General features: G+C 50.6%; 3 protein-coding genes across 7 annotated transcripts in view; 2 read left to right on the forward strand and 1 right to left on the reverse strand.

The window, feature by feature from the left end:
• The first annotated feature begins 1,967 nt into the window (after nt 1-1,967).
• PIM2 (Pim-2 proto-oncogene, serine/threonine kinase) lies at nt 1,968-7,217 on the forward strand. Its single transcript, XM_008571427.1, has 6 exons — nt 1,968-2,195; nt 2,323-2,432; nt 3,134-3,184; nt 4,956-5,328; nt 5,772-5,948; nt 6,047-7,217. Exons 1-6 carry the CDS (start codon nt 2,135-2,137, stop codon nt 6,208-6,210), a joined length of 936 nt encoding a protein of 311 aa, XP_008569649.1. The 5' UTR covers nt 1,968-2,134; the 3' UTR covers nt 6,211-7,217.
• A 1,057-nt stretch (nt 7,218-8,274) lies between these two features.
• SLC35A2 (solute carrier family 35 (UDP-galactose transporter), member A2) lies at nt 8,275-16,451 on the forward strand. Of its 2 annotated transcripts, none has more exons than XM_008571428.1 (5): nt 8,275-8,689; nt 10,215-10,397; nt 12,747-12,898; nt 14,132-14,868; nt 16,153-16,451. In XM_008571428.1, exons 1-5 carry the CDS (start codon nt 8,599-8,601, stop codon nt 16,178-16,180), a joined length of 1,191 nt encoding a protein of 396 aa, XP_008569650.1. In that variant the 5' UTR covers nt 8,275-8,598; the 3' UTR covers nt 16,181-16,451. The 2 variants fall into 2 exon arrangements, with proteins under 2 accessions (XP_008569650.1, XP_008569651.1); XM_008571429.1 differs by having other exon boundaries at nt 14,722-14,868; nt 16,153-16,425.
• Nucleotides 16,452-16,481: 30 nt separating this feature from the next.
• PQBP1 (polyglutamine binding protein 1) overlaps nt 16,482-18,930 on the reverse strand; it is a 5,074-nt gene continuing 2,625 nt past the window's right edge. For 2 of the 4 annotated variants that reach the window (XM_008571432.1, XM_008571433.1), the window contains 5 exons: nt 17,849-17,960; nt 17,519-17,631; nt 17,080-17,322; nt 16,833-16,896; nt 16,482-16,698 (listed from right to left, as the gene is read on the reverse strand). In XM_008571432.1, the coding sequence (XP_008569654.1) occupies nt 16,542-16,698; nt 16,833-16,896; nt 17,080-17,322; nt 17,519-17,631; nt 17,849-17,960 (689 nt within the window). In that variant the 3' untranslated portion in view covers nt 16,482-16,541. Of the gene's footprint in view, nt 16,699-16,832; nt 16,897-17,070; nt 17,323-17,518; nt 17,632-17,848; nt 17,961-18,930 lie in introns of all 4 variants that reach the window. The other 2 variants (XM_008571430.1, XM_008571431.1) reach the window with 1 other exon arrangement.

Genomic DNA, 18,930 nt, shown 5'->3' on the forward strand with positions numbered 1-18,930 from the left:
TGTGTTTAATATCTGCATCCCTGCCAGGACCTGGCAGTTCAATAGTTGACCCCTAATAACGTTGGATGAATAAGGGAGAATATACATGTATTTGCATTTTGGGTGGTGGTTGGTGTGTGTGACTGGAAAGTCCAAGTCTTCATGTGCATCTCACAAGGTGTTTCCAGTTGTGTGTGTGACAAGAGCTTGTTTCCAGGTGTGTCAGATGGTGACTGAGTGTGGGACTCTTGACAGTTGGTGTCTGTATCTGAGACAAGTGCATGTCTGCGTGGGTCTCTGTGACAGTGCATCTGTGGTTTCTATCTGATGGGGTGGATGACCGTTTGTATTCCTGTGACAGATTCTGGGTAGCTATTTCTGGACAGTTTGTCTTAGTGACAAGGCTGCATGTCTGATGGTGTATGTGTGTCTGTGACCAGGTCTATTCATGTCTGTTTTTCTGACACTGTATGTCTCTACCATACCAGTACACTTGCCTTTGAAGCAGTGAATGTGTGCCTTTGGAACATCTGTGTGTCTTCCTGTGACAGACTCTGGGCCTCTCATTTCTGGGGCAGTACAAGTCTTTCTGTGATAGTGCGTGTCTGATGGTGCCAGTGTATCTATGACAAGTGCTATCAGTGTGTCTGACAGGATGTTTCTGTGTCATCATATGGCGATATAGGTCCATAAGAGTCTCTGGAGTGTCTGTAATAGTGTATCTCTGGGTGTTGTTCTGGGACTTTTTCTGACACTGTCAATCCGTGTGATGGTGCATGTCTGCATGTGTACCAAGGACAAGCTTACATGAATTTGTGTGTATTTCTCATGATGTGTCTGTGTGTCCTTGGAGTGCATGTCTGTCTGCCTGGGGCATGGGGCCTTCTCTGGCTATTTTTCACAGGTTTTTGTCTGAAGGTTTTTTTTTTTTTTTTTTTGTCTTTTTCGTGACCGGTAAGGGGATTGCAACCCTTGGATTGGTGTCGCCCGCACCACGCTCAGCCAGTGAGCGAGCCGGCCATCCATATATAGGACCCGAACCCGCCGCAGGAGCGCTGCTGCGTACCCAAGCGCTGCACTCTCCCGAGTGCGCCACAGGGCCGGCCCTGTCTGAAGGTGTTTTACCACTTCTTTAGCAGCCTCTACCACGCTCACTCTTACCTGAGCAGCCCCACTATGGCTCCCCTTATTCCCTTATCCCCTTCCCCCCGAGGAACCACCCCTTGCAGTTCTAGATTCTAGACCTGCTGACTGGGCCCACGGCTTAGTCAAACCAGGTCTGTCTAGGTTAAGGGCTCCAAAAACACCCTGCAGGCCGCCTCCGAGTGTAGGAACGCTGCCTTTGACCAACATGTCCCCTGTGGCGGTGGTCAGAGGGTCACCCTTCCCTGGCGACTGAACAGGCTTTCCCAGGGCCCCAGCTTCAGTTTCGGGGTGAAGGTAGCTGGTCGCCTGGAGGATTCTGGTCCTGGGTGAGCAACACTCTTCACAAGATCCTGGATTGCCACAGGCTCGGATTCTTAGAAACCCGGCCTGGCCTTATCTCCGCGTTAATCTCGAGGGGGCAGCAGAGGGGGCAGCAGAGGCGGCACCCAACTTCCTAGGGAAAGAGACTGCGCAGTTTTTTTAAGTGTACATACAAACACACCCCACCACCACCACTAAAAACCCCGCGCGACAACCAAAACAAACACGGTCGCCGCAAAGGGATTCCCAGAACCGGTTTCCTCTTGTGCGCCCCACCTCGCGCCCCTTAATTTGCATGCAGCTCCGCCTCCGTGGAAGAACCGGTCGTATATTTGCATAAGGGGCACTTGAAACGTTGAGGGTGGTATGCAAATAAGGACTGGCTCCGATTGGCTGGGATACAGCAGGTGCCGCATCCGGATTGATCAAAGCCAGGTGGGCGGGGCTATCGCCCAGGGCGACTCTCCCGGGAGGCGCGTGCCCCGGCTCAGTAGCGTTGGGGCTGGCGCGCGCGGCGAATCTTAACACTCCTCTGTCTGCGGGTGCTTCCGGGCAACCAGTTACTCTGCCTTTCACCCTGGCGCCCCCCAGCCCTGGCTCTCCGGCCGCGCTGCCCCGGGCATCTAAGCCCTGCGGGCTCAGCGGACTCAGCGGATTCAGCGGGCTCAATCTGCGCAGCACCTCCTCCATGTTGACCAAGCCTCTTCAGGGGCTCCCAGCGCCCCCGGTCACCCCCACGCCGCCCCCAGGTGAGCGCAACCTCCCCTACCGCGAACAGGCGGGATGGACTGGAATGGTGGGTGGCGGCGCGAGGGAGGGAGTCGCGGCCGGGCTCACTAAGCCGCCACCCTGACTTCCTCGCCTCCGCCTGCGTAGGAGGCAAGGATCGAGAAGCATTCGAGGCCGAGTACCAACTCGGCCCCCTCCTGGGTAAGGGGGGCTTTGGTACTGTCTTCGCGGGACACCGCGTCACAGACCGACTCCAGGTATCCACCACGAGGGTCCTGGGAGGGTCAGGTGTGTGTGACGGGGTTGGGCGCGGGGGTCCTGGGTCTGAGATGCTGATTGACCGGGGAGTGAGCCTGCAGTATGTGTAGTAGGGTCATGAGGACCAGGATTCAGGTTGCTGGGGGTGTCCCAGTGTGTGTGTGTGTCGGCCCAGGTGGGTATGTGGGATTCAGGGCAGGGATTCTGGAAGTCCAGGGAGTTAGACTGGGGATTGGGGGTTATGAGGACTCTAGATCCCCAGGATCCAGGGGATGTGTGTATGTGTGGTAAGGTGGGGACCTAGATGTGAGATTTGGGGGATTTGGGAGGTAGGTGGCTAGTGTGGAGTTGTGAGGACCAGGACCCCGGTACAGAGTTGGGGTATCCTGGAGCTGGATGGGAAGATGAAGGGCTTGGGATGTCAGGTAATTTAGAGCTCAGGACCTGGAATGAGGGTTCCTGATGCCTGGGAAGGGAGAGCCCAGGGCTAAGGTTGGTGGGAGAAATGAACTTGGTTCTGGGGACTTGGAGGGTAGGGGAGAAGCCCTGGCTCATTATGAGTTGTGGTGCGGTGTGGTCGGGGACCCGAAAGACTAGGGTGCCACGGTCGATGGAGGGGCACTGGAGGTGGGCAAAGGGCCTAGACTGGGAATGGTCTAGGAGTCACCTGCTGGCCCCCTTACTTGGCCCTCTTCACCAGGTGGCCATCAAAGTGGTCCCCCGGAATCGTGTGCTGGGCTGGTCTCCCTTGGTGAGTATCTTTGGAATCCTTCCTGACCTGTCTACTCAATCACTGACGATGAACTCACTCTCTTGCTTTTTCTAGGGCATATATGTATGACTCTCTGGGCCCTGTAACGGTGAGAACACTCCTACCAGCCCATGTTTACTCCCTTGGGGTGACCTACAGTTCTGATTCACCGCAATTCCCTTAGAACCGTGGACTCGTGGATTCTCCCCTCCAACTCTCCTTTCTTATCCTCCTTCCAAACAGTGCTTGCATACTGGTGTGGAGAGAGGGGCAGAGGTCACTGGTTGCTATGGTGATGGTGGCTGTTTCTCTCCTGCCTTTAGAGTGCTAACGGGCATCAGGGCGGGTCTGAGCAAGCTGTAGAGGCTGGAGCGCCCCCTGGCGGCTCTTGGGAGACTGCGCCTGCGCAGGCCGTGGGCCGCCGAGAGGGTGCGCCTGCGCGTTAGTAGAATTTGCATCACTATGAGAAAACCTGTCTGCGGCTGTGCGAGTCAGCGGCCTGGCCAGGAGAGGGCTCTTTAGGCAGGAAGGCTGCTTGTGGCGGTCAGTGTGCCAGCACAAGGCTTACGGGGGACGGTGGGGTTTTTGTCGCCAGTAACGTTTTTGCCTTTTATTAAGCGATCCTAGTTGCTTGGTGACAGTGACAAAATATCACATGATAACACAGTTCTTACTTTGTGCCCGGTCCTTTGCAACTAATCACTTTCATCTTTTTTTTTTTTTTAACATTTCTAGAGGGTAAATTTTATTAATCACTTTACAAATGAGCATCTACTATATGCCAGGCACAATTCTAGGCACTTGGCAAAATATTCCGTAATATTTACTGAGAGCTCATTTTGTGCTCAGTCCTTTTCTACTAATTGCTTTCACCTATTTAACAAATATTTATTGAGCCCTACCCTGTTACCAGGCACTGTTCTAGTGCTATAGATATGTCAGTGAACAAAACAGAAAAACCATTACACAATAATAGTATTTATTGAGTGCCAACTCCATATCAGGCCTTGTGCTATAAAGTGCTTTCGTTTGTTTAACAAACATTTATTGAGCATCTACAGTGTGAAAAGTACTATTCTAATCTAGATTTAGACATAACAGTGAACAAAACAGATGAAATACAGTCGGCCCTCCATATCCATGGATTCTGCATCCATGGATTCAACTAACTGTGGATCGAAAATTTTTTTAAATTGTGTCTGTACTGAACATGAATAGACCTTTTTTTCTTGTCCTGATTCCCTAAACAATATAGTATAACAAGTATTTACATAACATTTACATTGTATTAGGTATTATAAGTAATCTTAACATGATGTAAAATATACAGGAAAATGTGCATAGGTTATATGACTGTGCCATTTTACATCAAGGGTTTGAGCATCTGCAGATTTTGGTATCCACAGGAGGTCCTGGAACCCATCCCCCATGGATACCCAGGGACAACTGTGTTATATGATAGTGCTTCTTCTTTTGAAGGCCTCTCGTTAAGAACCATTTTCATTCATTCAAATATTTACTGAGCTCCTACTACATGCCAGATGTGTGTAGGCTCTTTGTTCTGTTCACCCTCCCAGTGGCTGTGTGAGTTTGAGCTCTTAAGACAAGGAAACTGAGGCCCAGGAAGGGAAGTGGGTTGCTCAAGGCCACAGAGTTGGGAGGCCAAGGGACTATGATTTGAGCTTAGGTGAGAAGTTGGCATCAGAGCCGCTGGCCTGACGTCTGCCTTCTCTTTTTCTCTCCTTGCTTTCCACCCCACTTTCACCCCCAGTCAGATTCAGTCATGTGCCCACTCGAAGTGGCACTGCTATGGAAGGTGGGTGCCGGTGGTGGGCACCGTGGTGTAATCCGCCTGCTTGACTGGTTTGAGACACCAGAGGGCTTCATGCTGGTTCTTGAGAGGCCTTTGCCTGCCCAGGATCTCTTTGACTACATCACAGAGAAGGGCCCGCTGGGTGAAGACCAAAGCCGCTGCTTATTTGCCCAGGTGGTGGCAGCTGTCCAGCACTGCCATGCCCGTGGAGTTGTCCATCGTGACATCAAGGATGAGAACATCCTGATAGACCTCTGCCGGGGCTGTGCCAAACTCATTGATTTTGGTTCAGGTGCCCTGCTTCATGATGAACCTTACACTGACTTTGATGGTAAGGCTTCCCTTTACCTTTTATCTTTATGGCCCTATGACCTTTGACCTCCAGTGGTGGGGTGTCCTATAACCCTTGACTTATATTGCCCATTTAAGGTTCTTGATTTCTAATAAACTGGGGATTCTCTGGCCTTGCCCTATGATAAAGTCCATCTTCTGATAGTGCTCTAACTTTGTTCTGGGTTCTTATTCTTTTAAGGGGATTCTCTTATTATCCTGAGTGTTCTTTTTCTGGTAAGGGAATCCTACTGTTACTTTTAAGTGCTTTCTTTCTGTTGAGGGGACTCTGCTATTATATTTAAAGAGCAACTGTTCTAGTGAAGGGACCCTGCTCTTATAATCAGTGCTCTTAATTATGGTGAGGGGATTATGCTTCCTGGGGAGTGTGGGGTGGGAGAAGGGCATCATCAGAGAGTGGTCTAACCCCTGGCTTGCATGCAGGGACAAGGGTGTACAGCCCCCCGGAGTGGATCTCTCAGCACCAGTACCATGCTCTCCCAGCCACTGTCTGGTCACTGGGTATCCTCCTCTATGACATGGTGTGTGGGGACATTCCCTTCGAGAGGGACCAGGAGATTCTGGAGGCTGAGCTCCACTTTCCTGCCCATGTCTCCCCAGGTGAGGCCTTCACAGACCCCAGCCTGCAGACTCCATCCCTCCCAGAGACTGGTACCTACTACTGACTGCTAATCTCCCTTGTGCTTCTTGACCCACAGACTGCTGTGCCCTAATCCGCCGGTGCCTGGCCTCCAAACCCTCTTCCCGACCCTCACTGGAGGAGATCCTGCTGGACCCCTGGATGCAAACACCAGCCAAGGATGAGCCCCCCAACCCCCCCAAAGGAGGCCCCACCCCGTTGGCCTGGTCCCTGCTCCCCTAGGCCTGGCCAGGCCCCCACTGGTCAGAATAGCCATCCCATGGCCATGCCACAAGGTTAGATGGACGTCTGTTGACCTGGTTTTACAGGTTATTAAAAATCCAGTATTACTAAGGTCAGGGATTAGGGATGAGGGGTCAGAAGACATAAGCCAAGTCTGCCCAGTCCCCGTCCCAATCTTGTGAAGGAGCCTTCCTCCTAGAACCTGTGGTCCCTTATTCTGGAGGGGGGACTTCCTTGTTTCTCATTTTGTTAATGGTGTTTGTTTGGTTAAAGTTACTTAGATTTTGAGCCCCAGGACCTTTATTCTGATCACTTGTAACCCCTACACTGGCACCTCCTACTACCACCACACACACTTACACTGGCACCTCCTACTACCACCACACACACTTACACTGGCACCTCCTACTACCACCACACACACTTAGTTTAAATGCTCTTACTTGGGCAAGGGTGCTTTTCTTCCAGTACCCCAGCAGCTCTTATGTTAGCGAAGGGACGCTTTCCCCTAGCCTAGGGTCCCATATTCGGTTAAGCTGCTTGCCTACCTCAGCCCAGGATTGCTTATTCTGAGGAGGTAGTGCCCTATTGTTATCCCAGGGCTCTTTTTTTTTTTTTTTTTTTGGTGAGGGGACCCTACTCTGTAATCCCAAGTGCTCTTATTCTGGTGAGAAGAACCTTATTTCCATGATTTGGGAAGGAATGGAAGATGGACACCACCGGCCACCACCAGAGACTTAGGATGGGATGGATGGTTTTTGGGGGAATGGGCTGGGGGAAATAAGTTTTGCTGTTTGTTCTCCTGGGGCCCCCCCCTCTCCAACTTTTGCAGATTCTTGCTGCCTCCTCCTGAGCCAAAATTGTCCAATTGCTAAAATGTAATTAGATATGTATTGGGAGGAAGGGAATGCCAAGTGTGCCCTCCTTTCCTTTCTCCACCCGCTTGGATTATTTAAAAAGCCATGTGTGGAAACCTACCATTTAATAAAAGTAATAGAATCAGAAGCGACTAGCCATTTGTAGATGCGAGGCATTTGTGCCAAGAGGGAGATGGGCTGGACCTCTCCTTTGCCCACAGGAAGCCTCAGTCTTACGGCGGCATCCTTAAGAGCTTTAATGGATTCATTTACGCTGGACCACACAAAAAACTGTTGATTCTTCCTTCCACCCCACCCCCCACCCCCCTGCCCCAGCTCTTATGTAGAGCCTGGTATGTACAGAAGGGTTCTGTTGGATATATCGTAGACATTGAAGATGTTTAGGACACATCCCCAATCAAAAATGGCCAACTCAAAGGCAGAAAAAAACTACCTTCCCCCAACATTAGGGGAGGGAAGAAATCCCTTTCCTGTTGAAGAAAAGCCCTTTCAGGGCACTGATGGGGGTGGGGCAGAGTTGAGTGTTGACTGGAATCTTCCTAGTTTTTTGTTGTTTTGCTTTTGGCGGCTGGCCGGTACAGAGATTGAACCCTGGGCCTTGGTGTTCTCATTTTTTAATTATGTCCAGGGTGTCTTGTCCCTTACCTTTTAACCTCTCCCTTGTCTTCCCCTTTGATGCTCATCCCTCTCATCTCTCCAACTCTTGACTTACCTGCCCTGCCCTATTCTGTCTTGGTTTCACTTGTCCCCTCTCATGCTGTTTTCAAATGCTAGCTAACCTGTGAGCCTCACACCTGCCCCTTCTCATTTCTTTTCTATCCTCAATGGTGACTCAGTTGGTCTCCCTTCTCTCAGTCTAACTTAACTTTGCCTTTTCACTTGTATATCCTTGGCGGCTTTTCTCTGCTGGCTTACTTGCCTGACCCTCACCCGTCCCCACGTGCTGCTTCACCCAGTACCCCTCACCTGCCCCGCCCCTTCGAAGTCTCCCGTCCCGCCTAGATGCCCGTGGGCTCTCCAGGGGCCGAGGCCTCGCTGGCAGAGGACAAAGAAGAACTTAAGTCCAACCAAGAAGAACCTAGAAGTTTCTGATGCAGAAAGGGCGGTGCCATCTTAACTTAAGAAGGTGCCAATAAAGAGCTGAGATGGAAGAGGGGTAGACGAACCAATGAGACCGGGAGACAGAATGGGCGGGTGATATAGAAAGCGGGGTCAATGAGGCGGACGAACGGAAAGACGAAGGCGGGTCTAGTAACAGGAATGGTCCGATGAGGCTCTGCACAGACGGTGGGAGGCCGGGTTGACCGCGTCCCCCGTCTCCCGGTCCGACAGAACTTGGAAATCCCGAAGACATTATCTTAAGATTGAGCCTCTAAGTGTAGAAGAGAAAAGCCACAGCTCTGGTCAGCCCGGCACGTGCCCCGCCCCCACCCCGGAGTCCCGGAAGCGGAAGTGACGGACACGGAAGTGGGCTGCTGTTACCGAGGGGCCTGGCCGGGCAGATGCCAACATGGCAGCGGTTGGAGCTGGAGGTTCCACCGCGGCGGCAGGGCAAGGGGCGGTCTCCGCGGGGGCGTTGGACCCTGGGGCCGCGAGTGCGGGTGAGGCGGGCCGTGGCCGAGCAGTCGGCGGTGGTGCGGAGACCGGGGTTGCTGGGGTTCGGGAAGGTTCCTCACTGAAGTGAGAGGGAGCATCCCGTGTGGGCCGACTCGTGTGTGTGTGGAGGGGAGAGGACGACGAAACGGACCTCCTTCCCTCCGTTTCATGTCAGTGTGTTGGGGGCAGGGAAGAGATCATTCTGAGGGTGTTTGGGGAGTATGGAGAGTAGAGACTATTCTGCGTGTGTAGTATTTCCTTTTGGGGAGGCTATGACCACCGAGACCATTCTGAGTGTGTGGGGGGCCATTCCTTATGTAAGGGAGAGACCATCCTGAGGGTGTGGGAGTTCTTTCTTATAGGGGGAGAGACTATTCTGAGGGTGGTGATTCCTTCCTTAATATAACAGGGACTATTTTGAGTTAGGGTGGGGTGGTCCTTCCTTATATGACCAGAAAGGGTCCATTTTGAGGATGGAGATATCCATTATATGGGGAGAAGACCGTTCGGGCGCGGGGTCTCTTCCTAATGGAGGAACAGTTCATTGTATGTTGAGGTGGGAAGGTCTGACCTTGCATGGTGGAGAAAGAACGTTTTTGAGGGTGCCGGATCCTTCCTTATAGCAGAGAGTTCTTGTGAATGTGGGTGGAACAAGGAATAATGGGGGGGAGGGCGGTGGTGGAGGACGGACCATGTGGAGTATAGGGAAATACTTCCTTATATGGTTGAGGGAACCAGACCATTCTTGATGGGGTAACCACTCATTATATGGGGTTTAGTCTCTGGGACAATGGGGGAATCATTTCTTGTATTTGTTAGACCATTCTGGGTCAGGAGGAATCAGTTGTCATAAGAAGGAGGGTTGGAGAGACCATTTTGAGTGTGGGGAGGATCATTCCATATGGGATGTAGACCGTTGTGAGTATGAGGGAATTGAGTCATTAGATGGGAGAAAGATCATTCCTTAGGGGTTGGACATACCTTATACAATGGTCTCATTCCCTTATTGGGGTATTAATCTTTACATGGGACAGTCCCTTGTTACATAGGAGCATCATTTCATATAATTCCTCAGTTTGCTCACCCATAAAATGGAATCCTAGTTCCTTCAGAGATCAGAGTGATATGAGTCCATTGAGGTAATCCATATAAATCCATTAGCCCAGTGATAGGCACGCAATAAGCACTCAAAGTGTAGTTGGTATTCTGTCTGGGGAAGAGTTGCTTCTGGAGCTGAGGTGAGTGTCCAGAGCCTGCCCTAGCCATTTCCTGACACCTCAGGAAGGATTCCAGGTATGAGCTGGACAGGGCGAGGCACACTTCTTTTCTGGCTCTTCCTGCCAGTATCTGAGGCAGTGGAAGCAGGTAGGGGCTGGACCCTCATTGGGTCAGGACAGGCAGGCAGAGGGAAGATGTGGCAGTGGCTAGGAGGATCCTGATTGAGAAAGGGGAAAGGGTGGGTGTTAGTGTGTCTGTGCCCCAGCAGCTTCTGACCCCCTCCTTCCGCCTTGCCCTTTCCATTCCCCACAGCTCACCGGCGCCTCAAGTACATATCCCTAGCTGTGTTGGTGGTCCAGAATGCCTCCCTCATCCTCAGCATCCGCTACGCCCGCACACTGCCTGGGGACCGCTTCTTTGCCACCACTGCTGTGGTCATGGCGGAAGTGCTCAAAGGTCTCACCTGCCTGCTGCTGCTGTTCGCACAGAAGAGGGGTATGAGCCAGGGAGGGAGGCTGCACAGGGAGTGTTGGCAGATGGGACTCCGCATGTGTGTGTACTCACATGGAGGATTTGCTGGGGGAATTTCTCTGTGTCTGTGAGCCTGCCTGGGGAGTATGTAAGTGCAGCTAAGCTTCTCTCTCCCTCCAGCTATGAGAAGCTGGATCTACACTTTTGTACCCCTGACACCCGAGGAGTTGGCCTGTGTGAACTGTAAGAGTGGGATAGTCTATGCCCATAAGGTAGCAGGGGACTCTTACATGGTGATTTATTTATTTTTCTTTAACTATTTATTGTGGAGAATTTCAAACATACACAAAATTGGAGAGAATAATAAAAGAGTAAAATATCCATGTACCCATCCCCCAGATTCAGCAATTATCAACTCATGGCCACTCTGCCATTAAACATCATTGATGATTGTCTGCGCACTGCCAATCTGTGTTTGCCTGTGTACTTCCCCTCTTAATATTTTAAAGTAAATCCCCCCGTATTATCTTGAATAAATATTTTTGTTACATTTTTAAAAAACAAGTACAATACCTAAGAATCATACATCAAAAAATTAACGATTCAAAAATTAAAACAAATATCTAGTTAGCATTCAAATTTATAATTTTATAATGATTTTTCTTTTTTTTTTTTTGGCAACAGGTTTGTATGGCGGGATCTGATATAATGATTTCTTAAATGTCATAAAAAATTTTTTTAAAAATTGTGTATGGTCAGTGTTTTGTAATTGGTTGATGTCTTCTAAATCTGTTTATCTCTAGGTTCCCCTTTAACTTTTTTTTTTTCTCTTTGCAATTAGTTTGTTGAAGAAATTAAGGTCATTTGTGTTGTAGACTTTGGCCAGTCTAGGTGTTGCTGACTGCCTCTCTGTGGTGTCATTTAACATGTTCTTCTGTCCTCTGTATTTCCTAAAAGTTGGGAGTTGGGTTTATCTACTAATTTAAACATCTAACTGAATTCAGGCTTTCAACTTTGAAATATTGCCCAGTTTTTCTCTGTAAAGGCCTTGCATATGTAAAGGGTAGAGGTGAATTATGCAGCTTTGCCCTAGGTATTTACATCGAAGAAAATGTTCTTACTCACTCATTAATTCCAGGTCCCTGGAAGGCAGCCGTTTAGGAACCCATCTGCTCTTTTCTTTATTGATTCTGTAGACATTTAGGAGTGAACCTGTGTGCTAGCAACGCAGACATACATCTTGCCCTCATAGGGCTGCTATTTGAGACAGGAAGTAGCAGGCAGCTGTAGACTTAATCACAGGCCTTCATCTCTTATCTATAACTTCAAACCCCTTCCCCTCTCCACTCCCCACCCCCCATTTTTTCCCTGAATTAGTTTGGTGGTAAAACCTGGCCTGACTGATGTGGGGCTCTTTGTATATTTGTGTTTTTTATTTTTCCCACTGGGTGTGAATATTCACACAATTCACCTCAGAAATAGGAATATGCTTGATTATGGTAGGCAGCTCCATCTATGTGGGGTTTGTTATGTAATCTGTGGCATATAAACCATGTTACCTTTCTAACACCTGGAAAATTAAGAGGTTAGAAACAGTAATTACTCCTGAGATTAGTGCCATGAAGGACAAGGACAGAGTTTTGTAAGTAAGCATCAGCAGTAATTCCTGGGATAACTTGTGTAGTAGTTGTGGGGATTTTCTCTGAGGAGTGACATTCAGCTAAGACTTAAAAGATGAATGGCAAAAAAGTGGGGTGAGCTTTTCAAAGGCCTTATGGCATAGGAAATGATTCTCATGTATTCATTGGGGCAGATCTCAACTGGTCTTCTGCTTCACAGCCAAGCCTGCCTTCATCCATGTGGCAGAGGCAACTCCTTGCTATGTCCAGGGCTGACAGAAAGATGCGGTTGAGTGGGAGACGGCCCCTGCCCTTAGGCGGCTCACAGGCCAGTAAGGAGCTAGGATAAGTCTAAAAGTCTGAGCTAAAACTTCCCCTCTGTGTGGGAGACAGCCTTCCACCTACACTCCTAGGGCTTCTACTTCATAAGCATCTAGTTAATGATGATTATTTCATTGTACAAACATGCATTGAGTGCGTGCCTTGAATGGCACTCTGTGCCAGGGAGGTAAGCTCTAAGATGAGTGAAATGTGGTCTGTGATTAGCAGACACAGTGTTATGGATGATTCTTTTGCAGCCATTAAACTGAATATCAGAAAGGCCTACTAGAGACATGGTTGCACTGTAGGGAAAACTGAGAGCACAGACCTCCTTTCCACCCCCAGGGAGACAGGACCAGGCCTAGTCCCAGCCTTCAGGGGACTCCTGTCTTTGGTAGTCAGTGCTAAAAAGGGCTCTCCTCCTCCCACCTAGGTAACGTGAAGCACCTGGTTCTCTTCCTCCATGAGGCTGTCCTGGTGCAGTATGTAGACACGCTCAAGCTTGCAGTGCCCTCTCTCATTTATACCTTGCAGAATAACCTCCAGTATGTTGCCATCTCCAACCTGCCAGCTGCCACTTTTCAGGTGAGCACCAAGCCCATCGTGGCCCCAGGGGAACTGGCTGGTTAGGGGATTTAGGATGGGGGGAGAGCTGGAGAGAGCAGGGGCTGTCACCTTTGGAATGTCCTTGGAACTTCCTCAACCTCGGTTTTCTCATCTGTGAAAACTGGGCATGGAGACAGTAATACCTGCCTGCTGGGATGCTGGGATGATTGAAAGAAATAAAATCTGTGAGGAGCCCTTGGTTGGAGATACATAAACTTTAGGTTATTCATGGGCAGCCTTGTGAAATGGTTAAAGAGCCTGGATTCTGGGGCCAGGCTGCGTCGTTCAAATCTCAGCTCTGTTACTTTCCAGCTGTGTGATTTTGAGGCAAGTCACCTAACTTCTCTGTTCCTTAGTTTTCTCTTTTTTTTTTTTTTTTTTTCCTTTTTGTCTTTTTTCGTGTCCGGCAATGGATCGCAACCCTCGGTGTCGCGCCCGCACCTCGCTCAGCCAGTGAGCGGGAACCGGTCTGTATGTGGGATCCGAACCCTCGGTGGGAGCGCCACCGCACTCCCAAGCGGTGCACTGTAGCAGTAGCCAGTGAGCGGGAACCGGTCTGTATGTGGGATCCGAACCCTCGGTGGGAGCGCCACCGCACTCCCAAGCGGTGCACTGTAGCAGTGCGCCACCGGGCTGGCCCAGTTTTCTCATTTTTAAATTGGGTATTACGATGGTGCCCATTTCATGTGATGGTTGTGAGGATTAAATGAACTAATTCAGGTAAAGTACCTAGACCCATACCAGAACATATGGCACATAGTAAGCTCGATATAAATATTTGCCGACATTGTTGTTGTGGTTGATTCATCTGTATGAATACCTGCCTCATCACAAAGCCTACCGATTATTCATTATCTACTGCAAGGCATTTTACGTACAGTAGCAGTATTTTACAGATGATGATGGCAGGACTCAGAGCAAGTGCCTTGTCCCTGTTCACACAGCCAGGAAGTGGGATTGGGATGTGGACTTGGATGTGGGCTGAGATGTCCTGGCACAGCCATCCTTCTGTGCACTTTCTGAGAGGGACCTCAGAACTAGTTAGCTGCAACTCAGCCAATGGCCAGTGGCTGGCCAGTTTTGTGGTTGTTATTGTCATCTACCCAACCTGTCCCTCCATGGTGCCTGGGGGCCCACAGTGGGTGCTGTCCCCCACATGCACCTGTTGGGGGTTGGGGTCAGCCCTCAGTGCCTTCCACATGCCACTCACAGGTGACGTACCAGCTGAAGATCCTGACCACAGCACTGTTCTCCGTGCTCATGCTGAACCGCAGCCTTTCCCGGCTGCAGTGGGCCTCCCTGCTGCTCCTCTTCACTGGCGTCGCAATTGTCCAGGCCCAGCAAGCCGGTGGGGGAGGCCCACGGCCCCTGGACCAGAACCCCGGAGCAGGCCTAGCAGCTGTTGTGGCCTCCTGTCTCTCCTCAGGCTTCGCAGGTGTCTACTTTGAGAAGATCCTCAAAGGCAGCTCGGGCTCCGTGTGGCTACGCAACCTGCAGCTGGGCCTCTTTGGCACAGCACTGGGCCTGGTGGGGCTCTGGTGGGCTGAGGGCTCTGCTGTGGCCCACCGTGGCTTTTTTTTTGGGTACACTCCTGCTGTCTGGGGTGTAGTGCTCAACCAGGCCTTTGGTGGGCTACTAGTGGCTGTCGTTGTCAAGTACGCCGACAACATCCTCAAGGGCTTCGCCACCTCCCTGTCCATTGTGCTGTCCACTGTTGCCTCCATTCGCCTCTTTGGCTTCCACGTGGACCCATTATTTGCCCTTGGTGCTGGGCTCGTCATTGCTGCCGTCTACCTCTACAGCCTTCCCCGAGGTGCAGCCAAAGCCATAGCTTCTTCCTCTGCCTCCGCCTCCGGGCCCTGCATTCACCAGCAGCCTGCAGGGCAGCCACCTCCACCTCAGCTGTCTTCCCATCACAGAGACCTGGTCACGGAGCCCTTTCTGCCAAAGTCAGTGCTGGTGAAGTGAGGGCTGGTGGCAGTGGGGGAGACGGGGAGGGGGACTGGGGTGGAGGGTGTTGGGCATCAGCAGAACCCAAGTTGCCGCTGGGGCCTGGCTCCTCTGGGGTTGGAAGATGGTCTTTTCTCCTGGGTCATTGAGACTGCTGGAAGGGCATGGGAATCAGGCCAGGTGTCACGTGAACCCTTCCTGGGGGGGTTTTAGAGCTGCCTGCTGTGCCCCAATCTAATCTCTTTGGGGTCAGGGTTGGGGGTATTGTTATTCAAGACCTTTTTTTGTCTGCCCCCACCTCCACTCCCCTGCTGGAGTTGTCTTGTCTCTCCTGTCTGGGAGAGTCCCTTCCAGCAGTCCCTCCACCTTCATAAGGACAAACTGGACAAAAATCCTGCAGCTCTTCAGTGATGATGGATGCCTACTGTGGGGTTCAGTTGCCCATAGTTTGAGGCATTCTCTCCTCCCTCACGGTACACTGGGTCATGGTAGCAGTTCAATCTTCTGTGTGGTGTTAGGGCAGCTTCCCTGACACCAAGACTCTTGAAGATGGGCCTCTTGCAAGTGCCCAAGGAGAGAGGAAGGGGCGAGAGCTGAAATTTTTACATCAGCCTGTCTGGGGGAAGGGTGCAGTAGGGGCCATTTGTTTAGTGGTTTGGGGATTCATGGTGTAATCAGATCATTAATGATCCAGGGTGTGGGAAAAGTGGGGAGGGGAGATCTTTGAAGTGGCTGAATCTCATTGAATTAAGGCACTATCAGTTACCAGATGCAGGTTTATTTTCCAAGACATATAGAAAGGAAAAATAAAGCTGCCAATCACACTCTTGATACCCCATTGGCTGTATGAGAAACCCTTACTTCTTGTGTGGGGGAGGGGGTGTGTCTTAGAATTGGTGAAATGTGGAACCTGCCCCCTGCACTCCCCAAAGCTTATTAACCCCTTAACTGTATCCCTGTGTGTGTGTGTGTGCGCGCCTGGGCTGTGCTATATGTAAATAGGGCCATTGGGTCTTTATTTTTGATTAATTTGTTATGATTTTTTTGGTTTGTTTTCTAAGGAACTGTAAAGAACAAATGTCAGGATACTCAATGCCAAATAAAGATGTTGTATTTATTTAGTCCACGTGTAGCTTTCTGACCCCGGGCACCTGCTCTCTATGCATAGGCACTATTACTAACCCCAGGACTACCAGCCTCATTACTGCCGCCTCGCTTGCTCAGGAAACCTGCCTGCCAGCCCAGCTTTCTGTGTTTTTCTTTCCTCTCCATTCCCACCACAGGTTGCTCACCAAGGTGAAGGGTTCCTAGCTGCTGGGATTGAAGACGTTGCCCTGGCCTCGTTCTCCCTTCTTGCCCTGGCCCAGCTGGGACCAAACTAATCAGTATTAGGGGTAGGGTGAGGTAGACACTGAACTCCCCACCACCTCCACCCCCATGCAGGTCTGACACGAGTAAGCTCTCTCTGGTAAAGAACCACCTTAGCCCTCAGCCCCTGCCACCCCATGCTATTTCTTAGGTGAGTTTTTACAAATAAAATATGTTTTGCATCTTGCTGGCTTGGGTTGGGAAGCCTCGAAAGAGCGAGTGAAGGAAGCACGGAGTCCCCATGGACATGATACACAGAAAGCCTTTTATTAAAAACCCTTGGGGTACTTGGGAGAGCGAAGGTTCAGTCTTGCTGCTTGGTTCGGGAGGCCTCGGCATTGGCCCGGAGCACAGCCCCTGGGGACGGGTATGGACGCTGCTGGAAGAGGGGCCCAGCTGCTGTTGTGTCAGCCCCCGTTTTGGCCTCATTCCGCTTGGGGAGTCCTGTTGACCATGTGCCCCTGGGTGTGACAGAGAGTAGAGAGTCAGGGGATGGGAATGGGGAAATGAGACAGTGAAGAGGAGAGGGATGGCGTTCACCAGCAGAGTGAGCATCATAAGGAAAAAGAAGGGCTCACGAGGGCTTGTCACTTACCGGGGCGCATCGGAGTATGAGCTGGGATCCATGGGGTCTAACTCTTCATCCTTTCGGCTTGCCACTATGGAAATAGGCGGCAGGGTGAGGTCTTCAATGGAGGCACAAGGAGCCCCTGACCACTGGCCCATCCCAGGAAGAAATGGAGCCTGCGTAGCAATGGACTGCAGCACCCTTCTCCCAACCCAGGCACATGCCCCAGGGAGGGCTTCCTTACACTGTACGCCCTGGCACTTGCCTGGCTTACCCTTCTTGCTCTTGGGGTAGGGAGCCAGCTCCTCCCGTCGATGGTGGCGTCGTTCTTTGCCCTCTTCTCGGTCTGCCTTGTCATACCCACGGTCCCGATCCCGTTCCCTGTCCCGCTCTCTCTCTCTGTCCATCTTGTCATAGCCACGCTCTCGATCTCTGTCAGACTTGTCATGGCCCCGGTCAGACTTGTCATGGCCCCGGTCCGATTTCTCATGGCCTCGGTCCAACTTCTCCTCAGCATCTGGGGACACGAAAGTCTTGAAGTGACCTTCTCCTCCCACCCCAGGACCCAGCAGCCTCTGCCTTCAACAACCTTCTTTGCCTAGGGCTGGGCCTGCCTGGTCTCACCTGCCCCTCCTCGATCCACTGTAACTTACTTGGCCCCTCTCTGAGAACTGCTAGAATCCCTTGAGGCACCCGTGGATCTGCCAACTCACCTGCATTACTGGTCCTGAGCTTCTTGGCAGATTTGGTAACGACGGAGTTGGGGTCATGTGGGGAGAGCCAGGACACGACGTCTGTGTCTACATTCCAGTAGTAAGGGAGCCCACTGTGGGGCAGTGGGAGGGAAGGAGTGTCAGCACATATGTCCTCTCCTTGTGTCCGCAACTCGTCTCCGCAGTCTCTGCCTATACTTGCCCCATGTCAGTACCCCACAGGGAGGACCCCCAGATCTCTCCTCCTGTGTCCCCATACCCCATGGCTAGGAACAACACAGGAAGGGCAAAGTCAGAAGTCAGCTCCCCGCCCCAGGTCCCCAGGCTCACCAGGAAGGGTCAAACACCTTGTACCAGCTTGGTGGAAGGCCCTCCAACCGGGTGGCCTCATAGTCCACGGGATCATCATCATAGTCCTCGGCAATGATCTCTTCCTCCGGTTCTGGCAAAACAAGGGGAAGCAGGACAGCAGTTAAGGACCAGGGGAGTTCTCATCCTACAGCCAGGGCCTGGAGAGACACGCACTCACATTCACACAACCCACTATGGAAGACACATGTGTGTGCCAGGAAGCACATGAAGTCTTTTTTCTGTCCAAATGTGCCTATCTCCATTAGGGATTTACCAAGAAATGTTCCTAAATCTGTTACATCTGTTCTGTTTCTGGGTTCAGATGATGAGTTACACTGTTGTCCAAACCTATCTAGTTTGAGTTGATAGTTGATTCATCAAAAAACTTATCCAACAACAATCACAACAATTCCTTGATCTTGTTAAGACAAGTGAACTGATATGATATTGATGGGGGGAGAGGGAGGGAGAAAAAAGGAGGAATTGATAAAGGGACATGAAAACCAATTATATTGTATATTGATAAATTAAAATAATTTTTTAAAAAGGGCCGGCCCGTGGCTCACTCGGGAGAGTGCGGTGCAGATAACACCAAGGTCATGGGTTCGGATCCCTATATAGGGATGGCCAGTTCGCTCACTGGCTAAGCGTGGTGCTGACAACACCAAACCAAGGGTTAAGATCCCCTTACCGGTCATCTTTAAAAAAAATAATAATAATAATAAAATTTTTTAATATTACCCTTAACTAATTCAATAATTTGAATAAACACTTCAAAATAAAATTATTTTTTCCTTTAAATTTTTATTTTGTCGATATACAATGTAGTTGATTATTATGGCCCATCACTGAAACCTCCCTCCCTCCTCCCTCTCCCCCCTCCCACCCAACAATGTCCTTTCCGTTTGCTTGTTGTAACAACTTCAAAAAATTGTAGTTGTTATATCTTCTCCCCCCCCCCCCCCCCCTTTTTTTTGTGTTTTTTTGGGTGGGTTTTTTTTTTTTTTTTTTTTTTTTTTTTTTTTTTTTTTTTTGTGTGGGGGGGTGGGTGGGGGGGGGGG

The sequence above is a fragment of the Galeopterus variegatus genome, unplaced genomic scaffold (genome assembly GCF_000696425.1).
Source record: "Galeopterus variegatus unplaced genomic scaffold, G_variegatus-3.0.2 Scaffold688, whole genome shotgun sequence".
NCBI lineage: Eukaryota > Metazoa > Chordata > Mammalia > Dermoptera > Cynocephalidae > Galeopterus > Galeopterus variegatus.